The following is an 11,480-nucleotide window of genomic DNA, read 5'->3' as shown; positions in this document are numbered from 1 at the left end:
ATTTTTTTTTCTAATTTCATCCTTTAATATTTAGTTAATTAAGAATTAGGTTTCATAATTTGTTTTATATGCTTTCTATTAGGTTATTCTGGTCTCATGACTTTGAATAGTGCTTAATGGGTTAACCTAAGTTGATTTGGATTGCTTTTTGTGTTGGTTTAATTGGGATGTTTTCTAGTTTTATCATTCAATATTGGTCGATTGGGAATTGAGTTTTATAATATGTTTTGATTTGTTTATTGTGGGGATATCTTGGTCTCATGATTATAGGCGCGGGTTATGGTATTTTAAACTCGGTTAAATTATGTCGTTTTTCTTATTTTCTTTCTAAAAGATTATCTCAGTCTCATGTCCTTCAATATTGAATTTGTTTTTTATTGGGTTGTCCCCGTCTCATAACCCGGGTTGCAGGTCTGACAGGTTAATCCAATTGACTTGTTTTTTTTAATTGACATTTTTTTTCTCAATTTCATCATTTAATTTGTGTTTGATTGAGAATTATGTTTCATAATTTATTTTGGTTTAATTTTTATGAGGTTATCTCAACCTCATGACCCGAGAATAGTACTTAACAGGTTAACACATATTGACTTGACTCATTTTTTGTGTCATTTTTTTAATTGAAATTTTTACAATGTTCATTGTTCAATATTGGGTTTGATAGGATCAATTGAGAATTAAGCTTCATAATTTATTTTAATTTATTTTTTATGGGGTTATCTTAGTCTCATAACCAGAGTCGTGGATTTGGCAAGTTTATCTGGATTAAATCAAGTCGTTTTTTTCTTTCTTTGAGGTTATCTCGGTCTCATGATCTGGGTCATGGGTTTGGTGAATTGACTTGGGTTGTTTTTTTAATTGATTTATTTTTTTAGTCACATCCTTCAATATTGGACTGATTGAGAATTGAACTTCGTAATTTGTTTTGCTTTTTTTTTCTATAAGGTTATATCGGTCTTATGACCCGAGTCACGAGTTTAATAGGTTAACTTGAGTTAACTCAAGTCAATCCAATATGTTGTTATCTTAATACTAAAAAGCATGTTTTCTTGATTTTTTTAATTAAGCTACGTTTTTATGAGTTGTCCAAGTTGTTTTTGGACCTACAAAGTCAATCGAGTCATATCAAGTCAACTTCAACATGGTTAAAAAACAATTTCCATTAATAATATCTAAATAATTTTTTTTCATATTTTTAAAAAAATTGATCCAATTCATAATACAAAGACTTAAGGAATTGTATAAACATCACTCATGGTATACCGACTGGTTATTGAAAAGTGAAAGAATGTCAAATATGATCCTATAATTACATTCAAATTATTATTGCGAATAAATTGAGTTAAATTTATATTTACATTTTATTAAATGAAATAACTTGTAAGTTATAATTATAAATAATTGATAATTATTATAACTCCACCTAAAAGAAAAGGTGATTAATATAACTCAAATATATTAATTACTTTATATATGAGATTTTAGGTTCATTAAAATAATATGAAATAATATGGAAAAACATTGATTGAATTAAAATCTTGTCATGTTGCTTAGGAACATGATTTAGAATATAACTAGCATAATTGCTCACGTTGAATAAGGGGTTAATAACAATTTTTTTTAAAATGTAAAAAAATATGAAGAGTATAGAGAATATATTAAATGTCTTGGGTCTAACTGTAAAATGGATCCAATAACATTCGGTCCAACTCTATTAGATCCGGCTGAGCAGCAGGGCCTAACTCGATTAGGTCATGCTAGCAGTAGGGCCAAACTGTATTATTAGCTCCCGCTGGGAAGCAAGTCCCAACTCTATTGGGTTCTGCTGGGCAACAAGGCCCAACTCAATTGAATCTTATTATCGAGCTAAACCCAATATCCTAAAAAAAAAATTGAAAATTTCTTAAAATATATTTTTAAAAATATATATTAAGATGATATTTTTATTATTTTTTAAAATCTATTTTTTATATCATCACATTAAAATAATACAAAAACATCACAAAATATTTATTTGAAGTAAAGAAAAAAATAAAATAAAACTTTTTTAAAAGTATTTTTAAAAAGCGAAAAACAAGCGTGCTTTAATAAGGAGATTCAACCCAACCTCAAATGAAAAACAATTATCATCACCCAACTTTTGTACAATATAAAAAAAGTCTCATCAATTTATTTTCTCTTTACACTATGGGGAAAAAAATAAGAGAAAAGGAAAAAAAATTTAAAGAGGAAACAAATAGAAATGGAAATATTTTAAAAGGAAAAAAATTAAAGGAAAAGAAATTAGTTGGTTGTTGTATTGGGTGTCACTCTACAATGCGCTATTCATGGTGCTACTATAGAAAATACTTTATTTGAAGATGGTGATGATGCAAATACATCTCGTGTTTCTAATCCAACTCAAGTATTTTTCACATTTCAAAAAAAAATTGTTATTGACCCCCTGCGAAGCGCATACCAATATGTTAGTTATATTATTACGTAATTGTTATTTTTTAAAATATTTTTTTTAAAAAATATATTCAGATAATATTTTTTATTTTTTAAAATTGATTTTTTATTTCATCACATAAAAAAATATTAATTTGAATTGAAGAAAAAATAAAAATATTTCAATTTTTTTTAAAAGCATTTTTGAAACGCAAAAAAAAACATGTTTTAAAAAGGAAATTCAACCCAACCTCAAATAAAAAACAATTATCATAATCTAACTTTTGTATAATATAAAAAAAGTCACCTTAATTTATTTTGTCTTTATAGTATGAAAAACAAATTCAATAAAAGAAAAAAATAAAGAGGAAAAAAATAAAATTAAAAATATCTTAAAAGGAAAAAAATTTGAAGGGAAAGAAATTAGTTATTGGTGTATTGGGCATTGCTTGGCTATACGCAATTCACAGTGCTATTGTAGAAAATACTTTATTTGAAGATGGTGGTGGTGCAAATATAATCCGTGCTTTTAACCTAACTCAACCATTTTTATATTTGAAAAAAATATTATTGACATATATTTTTTAACATTGATTTTTTGTATATGCTAGTTATTATATTATTATGTAATAATTATTTGTTCAAAAAATGCTTTTAAAAATATATTGACATATATTTTTTAACATTGATTTTTTGTATCATCACATCAAAATAATACAGAAACATAAAAAAAATGAATTAAAAAAAATAAATAGAATTTCAAAAAAAAATTAAAGCATTTTTGAAACGCAAAAAGCAAACATGTTTTAATAAAGAAATTCAACCCAACCTCAAATGAAAAACATTATCATCACCAAACTTTTATACAATATAGAAAAAGTCTCATCAATTTATTTCCTCTTTAGAATATGGAAAAAGAAATTAACTAAAAGAAAAGAAAAAAAATTAAAAAGGAAAAAAATAAAATTGAAAATATCTTCAAAGGAAAAAAAATTAAAGGGCAAGAAGTTAGTTGCCTGTGTATTGGGCATTGCTCTACTATGCGCTATCTTAACTAGCATTTGAAGATGGTGATGGTGTAAATACATTACGTGCTTTTAACCCAACTCAAAGATTTTTACATTTGAAAAAACAAATTGTTATTTACCGACTGCGGAGTGAGGGTCAATATGCTAGTTATTATATTAATACGTAATGCTTATTTAAAAAACAATTCAAAAAAATATACTAAGATAATTTTTTTATTTTTTAAAATTGATTTTTTATATCATCACATGAAAATAATGCAAAAGGATAAAAAAAATATTAATTCAAATTTAAAAAATTTCAATTTTTTTAAAGCATTTTTGAAACACAAAAATAAACATGCTTTAATAATAAAATTCAATCCAGTCTCAAATGAAAAAACAAATTATCATCACCCAACTTTTGTATAATATAGAAAAGTCCCAACAATTAATTTTATCATTACAGTATGAAAAAACAATTAAAAAAGAAAAAAGAACAAAAATTTAAAGAGGAAAAAAACTAAAATTAGAAATATCTTAAAAGAAAAAAAATTAAAGGGAAAGAAATTAGTTGTCAGTATATTGGATGATGTTCTGCTATGCGCTATTCATGATACTATTGTAAAAAATACTTTATTTTAAGACGGTGGTGGTGCAAATACATTCCGTGCTTTTAATCCAATTCAAGCATTTTCAAATTTGAAAAACAAAATTGTTATTAAACCGCAGTAGAGCACTGAGTAATATGCTAGTTATTATATTATAACGTAATAATTATTTTTTAAAATATTTTTTTTTAATTTATTTAGATAATATTTTTTATTTGTGAAAAATGATTTTTTATATCATCACATCAAAATAATACAAAAAATAAAAAATTATTAATTTCAATTAAAGAAAAATTAAAAAAATTCATTGTTTTTAAAAAATTTTTGAAACACAAAAAATAAACTTGCTTTAAAAAGAAAATTCAACCCAGTCTCAAATGAAAAAAATTATCATAACCCAACTTTTATACAATATAAAAAAAAAATCACTTCAATTTATTTTCTCTTTACAATATGAAAAACAAAATTAAATAAGAGAAAGGAAAAAAATTTCAAGAGGAAAAAAAATAAAATTAAAAATATCTTAAACAAAAAAAAATAAAGGGAAAGAAATTAGTTGTCGGTGCATTGGGCACTGCTTTGCTATGCGCTATTCATGTGGTACTTTAGAAAACACTTTATTTGAAGATGATGGTGCTGTAAATACATTTCATGTTTTTAACCCCACTCAAGTATTTTTATATTTGAAAAAAAATTGTTAATGACCCATTGCGAAGCGCGGGCTAATATGCTAGTTATTATATTATTACATAATGTTTATTTTTTAAAATATTTATTCAGATAATATTTTTTTATTTGTTAAAATTAATTTTTTATATCATCACATAAAAATAATAGAAAAACATCAAAAAATATTAAAATGAATTAAAAAAATAAAAAAATCAATTTTTTAAAGTATTTTTTAAACGCAAAAATAAACTTGTTATAATAAAGAAATTCAACTCATTCTCAAATGAAAAAAAAAATTATCATCACCCAACTTTTGTACAATATAAAAAATATCTCATCAATGTATTTTCTCTTTACTATATGGAAAAAGAAATTAAATAAGAGAAATGAAAAAAAAATTAAAGAGGAAAAAGATTAAAGGGAAAGAAATTAGTTGTTGATGTATTGAACGCTACTCTGCTATGCGTTATTCATGGTGGTGCTACTGTAGAAATATTTTATTTGAAGATGATGGTGGTGCAAATATATTGCGTGCTTGTTACCCAACTTAAACACTTTTACATTTGAAAAAAATTATTATTGATCCTTTGCAAAGCGCGAACAAATATACTAGTTATTATATTATTATATAATGATTATTTTTTAAAATAAATATAATTTGCCTTCAATTTGACCCATATAAAGATACAATTGATGAGAGAAAAAGCTTGATAACCAATATGAAAAAAAAAAAAATCACTGTGAGAGTCCGCAATGAATTGCGAGGGGACCTTTTAGCGTTTTGTTAACTAATTAGTTGACCCACCACTTCAATAGAGGTTGAATCAAAAGTTTTTTTAATTTAAAAAAATAAATGTGCTAGAGTTTACAACATAATTCTTGACATAAAAAAATTAACTGTGAATTGAAAAACTAATATATGTAATAAAATAAATCAATAATTATATATGCTAATAAATGCTGAGAAGAGTTGTTGATACTAACTACATGCTAAATTGAAAACTTAGAGATAAATACAAATTAAATATTTATCTCACAACATATATTATAAACTTAATAGAGTTTAATAACTTACTTTTTAAAAATAATTATTTATATAATTAAATAATAATAAAAATAAACAAGCTAAGAAGATGATTGAATAAGATTTAGTGAAAACAATGATGTATGGATGGGCAACAAAACAAAATGTCTGCTAATATTAGAAAAAAATTATAATTTATTCAAAACTTAAGTAAATTAAATGGTATTTTATTATACACTATCACAAAAACATTTGCAATTAACTTATTGTAATTAATTTCAACTAAAATTAAATAAATGTCGGGTCAAGCATTCCACATATATCTTTAATTAACTTATTCAAATTTAAATAAAAAAAGAAAAATCAATGTTAAAGAAGAACATTCCACACATATCTTTAATTAATCTATTTAAATTTAAATAAAAAAAGAAAAATCAAAGTTAAAAAGATTCAAGCGCTTGGCCTAAAAAGACCTGCAATGCCAGATCATGCCCAGCCTTTTGGTTTTAAAAAACAAACATGTCATTCTATGGCAATTAATTTTCAATCGATTTTAACATAAAATATAAATATCTTCATGACCTCAAGAAAAAATCAATTTATCATCCCAAAACTACTCTGAATTAACCAAAAAAACACAATAAAGTTGAAAGAATTCATTGTCAACCTCAATATACTTTTCTCATCAAATAATATATTACAAACAGCTTGTTCTGCCGCCATAATTTAAACAACCATCTACTTTCTCCTCTATCTTGAAACTAAAAACCGAAAAATTAACAAAATAAAATTTTAAATCAAAATGAAAAGGTATCAAACTTAAAGAACCTAAAACAAGACTATCAAACAAAAAGGACCAAAATCGAATTTAGCAAAACTTTGCAGCAAAATATGTTAAAAAGACGCTGCATAAACAGTGCCTTCTTAAAAAAATACTTTTTTTTTTCGCCTAACAGGGTCTTCATCTAGAAGTGCTTGAACTTTTTCTCTGGTTTTTTTTTTTTCAAAATCGAGTATCATGATGGCTCGTACCGTTGTTTAGAGATCATAAACGTGTCAAGGATCTTGTGATTTTGTAACACTCAGACCATTTTATACAGAATATTGTAGCTAGATCATCCAGAATTCAGAATACAAGTGAGCGGACAATCCTATAAAACCTGATAGTGTCTAGCCTACAAGAGATTTATTATACAAATCTTGGTACGATATTCATCCGCAAATAAGAAACAGGGGACCGATATCTGAGACCCGTTGAAGGCTTTCAACGATGGAATATAGCAACCTGCATTATCTTTTGCACAGAGGATTTGATCCATCTAGAGAGCACATCATACTAGTTACGACTTTTGCACTTCTCCATGGCTTTTGGGGCTGCAAGAAGTAGTTATGTAAACATTTAAAAGCAAGGCTATATCTAATTATAACAACAGAAAGAACAACTCTATCATATAACAAAAGTTGAGGGTGGGTTACAAATTCCTGGCAATTGGGAAATCTTGCTCTTCCAATCATCAAGATTGGAAATATCAAATGATCGCAAAACTGATGGGCATTTCATTGCTAAACAATGGAGTAAACGCCCATCTAGCCAGTTGTCCAGTGTAATTAACAAAACAAGAAGTGGAAGCTACAAGGTCATTGCATCAGAACATTTGAAGAATATTTACGAAAAGAGGAATCAGTCCATCGCATTTTGTGTGATAGAACATACCAAGGCCAATTGCCTCTGAACCCTTCATAATCCTCAGCCTTCTACAAGAGTCGGTGAACATCCTGCAACACCAAGGATTAGAAGAACTTGCTGAGATTCCCCAGTAAAAATATGTTTAACTTACATTTCGCTTCATGATCTCACAAGTGAGTAAAAATAGTATAATGGCATTGCATTAATTTAAATAATGCTCCCAAATATAATAATCAACAATGCGAGGGAACTCAAAAAACCAAGCCCTATCAGATAATAATCTGTACATCACTTTTGATTTGATATCTGCAATATTTATGAGTTGGGAATGACACTTACTTCCAAGGCACGTCACCAACAAGCATCCAATCATTGTCTTTGTCTTCGTAGGTGAGAACATATTCTGAACCATGCAGGAGATCCATTAATCGACTCTCACTCAACCCATCTTGGCCAGGAACTACATGAGAGCCACACTGGCCTGTGCCAACCATTATCAACAAAAATCGACTTCCTTCAGTCAAAACACACAATTGGAATTTTTCATGGAGAGAAAGAACATGGATGGCAGGATTGTAGACCAATGTAAGGCTGCTGCATTTTGTGACATGCATGCATATACTTGGATGTCATTTACTGCAAGACTAAAAGAACCATAAGTGTTGCCTGTTGTGATTAGAAAACTAATTTCCTAAGAAGCATTTCCAAGTTAAATCTCACAGTTAAGTTGCTCTATTTAACTTTTTAATTAAAATTTGAATACCACTGCCATATTTAAACTAAGAAATATCATTTATTAAGAGATATCATATCATTTTGCATAAAACTCCAGATGGATCGATTTTGTTTTTCATGAGCATTTTGCCTTTGTATAATTTAGAAAAGAGATTTCTAGAATAACATCTACATGTTATTCTTCCAATTAGATAGCTTAAATTTTCAGAGTTCACTCATTAACTTGCCCACTTTCAAGCGCAAGAGAATCAATATCTTTTTTCAATTGAAAAGTAAATGTTCTTTACAGCTTTATCATATCTCAGGCATCACTAAAACTACTTAAATCATTAAGTTATTATGAGTAGGGAAAAGAGAAACAAATGGAGATTGTAAGTTGAAAATATGCTGACATGGGCATGGTATAGAGAGAGTTACCTATTGTAAAGCAGCTAAACATCTTTTCTAGTGCCGAAGAGAGTTCCATGTAGCTGCCAAATGTTTTCAGATCAACTTTCCTCAGATAAGGGGCGCCATCCATACTGACCTTGACATACAAACACCCTGATCCTGACTTGACTTCTGCTCCATCATCATTCTTTGAAAGATGAGAAGCCATTGTATTCTTTCGAAATGAGCGAATTGGTGGCCATCCCACAACTTGTGCCCTGCACACGCAAGACATGAGAAAACCAGGCTTTGCTTTGGTCCTCTTTCATGGGGGAGAGGAGAAAAAAAATAATAATTAACTTCAACCTTAAAGGTTGAAAATTCAATAAAAAAAAATTAACTTTAACCTTTAAGCTAAAAAATTCAATAAGCATAGAGAGAATATCAAATCAATAAAATCCTGCTTGTAAAAGTCGAAGTGTCTGTGTGCATATATACATACATATAAAGCACTTCTCTAACCCTTTTTCAATCGAGTCTATGCTCTGAGACTAGAACACACAAACTAGAGAAGAAAAACAATTATGGCACTTGGAAAACTACAACACATGCAGCAGATAAAGGCATAAAGAAAGCAAGATATTGCAGCACAATTCGACTAGTCAATACATAAACAAACCGCACGCTTTGAATCAACCAAATAGAAAAAAGAGCATGAAAATGCACAACATCTGGCAATAGCAACGAAAATAAAATCCAAATCAAAGATGAAACCCACAAGCTCCAAGAAGAGAGTCATAAAGAAACCATTACTAATACTTCAATTCTTTTGTATATTTTTTTGGATCAATAGTTCAAAAATATCACATTAATTAGAAATCAGCAAGCAGGAACTCCAACTAAACCACTTAACAGTCTTCCAAAAATAAATTAACCTTTGATAATTAGTACTAATACTTTTATTAACAACAACAACAATCCAACAATACCCAACAAAGAAATGGGCACAAAAAAAAAAGCATCCGCGACAAAGTTTCAATTTTTCTTCGTACAAAATTATCCCAGCAACTAAAACACTAGCTAAAAGCCACCAAAACATAATATAAAACACCAAAAATCTAGCAAGACAAAGGAGGAGAACAGGTAAAAAAACAGCTGGTAAAAATAAAAAAGAGAGGAGAGAGTTACTTAGAAGCAGGAGCAGCCCCATGGCCATTGGTGTTAGCACCGTCAACCTGACTCTTGTTCTCCTGCACAACAGGCTTCGATGAGTGAGGGAACCCTTCTTTTCCAGAATTAGCACCTCGAAGAGAAAAATTCGGGTCAGATCCGGCATTCCCAGAGAAAACCCAGTTAGCAGAGCCACCATGAATGGCAACAGAGAAACCCCTCCTAGCCCCAGACACAAAGCTCTTGTCTTTGCTATTGTTGTTGTTGTTTAAGGAAAAACCAAGTTGTTGGTTCTCATTACCTCTCTCTGGTGAGTCGGACCCGGGTAACCCGAGTCTTAACTCAGTAGCTTTCAAGTTAAGACCTTTAGAAGCAGTGGTAGAGATGTTTATTGTATCAGTACCAGAGGTATTTTCCATTGAAGAAACCTCAGATGATATGCCTATGTAATCATGCTCTAAGGGCATAGACATCAAAAAGCAAAGCTCGCTCAAAACAAAAGCATGCACTGGTTTTCAAGAAGAAGAAAGGCAAAAAAGATAGAGAAAGGATAGATTTTTTTCTTTTTTCCTTTTGAGTGATGGATGGAATATTAAGAAATGTACAGTCTAGAAGAAGAGATGGAGTTTGGTTTAATTTAATTCATGAAGCACAGTAGGGAAAATGAATATATGGACTCACTCCCATGTATCGAAACGTGTAAGTGTAAATAAAAACGAGTAGATTAAAACTACATTATATATCCTCCTCGTCTTCTTGTGAGCTGATTAGCGAAGCCAATCATAATTTTGCCTCCACCTAGAATAATGAAAGAATTGGAAAGATATCATGCTATTGAAGGTAAATATGATTATTAATTTTAGAATTTATTAAATTAATTGAGGTGTATGTAAATTGATCCAAATACTTATATTAATAAAAAAATACCAATAATTATTTTTTTTAATCAACTAGATAATGTAAATCTCATAAATACATGTTGTTTTTTCCTTAAAATGTCTATCTTATTTTTTTAGTAGGTTCACATATTAACTCTTAAATAACCAATCATGTGCATAAGATGGTTTAGGATTTGAATCTCATAATACCACGCATCCCATCCCTTATGATATTTTTGTAGAATCTTTAATAAATTATCCTAAAACAATATAATCAAATTACTAACAACATCATATATCCATAACACATTTGTAATGATATCTTTTTTCTTACAGTTTAATGATATTTTTCTTTAAAATGCTTGATAATCAATTATAATAATTATTTTGTTTGGGAATGCAAATATTGAAAATTTAGTGTTTGATTCCTTGTGGACTTTTTGGCTATTTACATATTTATTTATTTTGGCAACATATTTTATTAAAACCTTTTGTCTCCGACAGGTCACAAAAAGTCACCCGGCAGACTTTCCGGTGCATGCCCCTTTTCAAGTGACTTTATTATTTAATCCCAGATAGCGCTAACGCGCGCCAGGAACAATCTGACGTGTGCTTGAATGCTAATATACGCCAGGAATGGAATCACAGAAAATGATGGACCAAGGGGTCACGTTTTCGAAAATAGCCAAAATGTCTCGGATTTTGAAGCTCTGGTGAATGACAGCAAAAGAAAAACACTGCAGGAGAAGAAATAAATATATAATTATTTCGTAGAAGATTTTTGGACCTTTTGTTGTTCGAATCCTGAAAAACCAAAAGAAAAGACCTCGTCCATATTTTGAAAAAAATACTACCAAAGAGAGTTAAGGAATTTAGAAAAAGCTGACAAGAGACACTGGTGAA

The 11,480-nt window shown here is 28.8% G+C and overlaps 1 protein-coding gene across 2 annotated transcripts; it reads right to left on the bottom strand.

The window, feature by feature from the left end:
• Window positions 1–6,809: 6,809 nt before the first annotated feature.
• Window positions 6,810–10,409, bottom strand: LOC133690371 (auxin-responsive protein IAA27-like). Of its 2 annotated transcripts, none has more exons than XM_062110646.1 (5): window positions 9,718–10,409; window positions 8,578–8,807; window positions 7,765–7,939; window positions 7,453–7,514; window positions 6,810–7,112 (listed from the first exon to the last, which is right to left on the bottom strand). In XM_062110646.1, exons 1-5 carry the CDS (start codon window positions 10,170–10,172, stop codon window positions 7,075–7,077), a joined length of 960 nt encoding a protein of 319 aa, XP_061966630.1. In that variant the 5' UTR covers window positions 10,173–10,409; the 3' UTR covers window positions 6,810–7,074. The 2 variants fall into 2 exon arrangements, with proteins under 2 accessions (XP_061966630.1, XP_061966631.1); XM_062110647.1 differs by having other exon boundaries at window positions 7,765–7,906; window positions 9,718–10,404.
• Between the last annotated feature and the right edge of the window lie 1,071 nt (window positions 10,410–11,480).

The sequence above is a fragment of the Populus nigra genome, chromosome 3, assembly GCF_951802175.1.
Source record: "Populus nigra chromosome 3, ddPopNigr1.1, whole genome shotgun sequence".
In the NCBI taxonomy this organism is placed as follows: Eukaryota; Viridiplantae; Streptophyta; class Magnoliopsida; order Malpighiales; family Salicaceae; genus Populus; species Populus nigra.
The sequence above is the reverse complement of the archived record's forward strand: the minus strand, read 5'-3'. Positions and strand labels throughout refer to the sequence as shown.

Coding starts and splice junctions, on each gene's coding strand:
- LOC133690371 (XM_062110646.1), bottom strand. CDS start 10,172: ATGTCTATGCCCTTAGAGCATGATTACATAGGCATATCATCTGAGGTT. Junction 7,940..8,577: donor GTTTAGCTGCTTTACAATAG/GTAACTCTCTCT, acceptor TTTTGACTGAAG/GAAGTCGATTTTTGTTGATA. Junction 7,515..7,764: donor GTTGGTGACGTGCCTTGGAA/GTAAGTGTCATT, acceptor TTGGTGTTGCAG/GATGTTCACCGACTCTTGTA.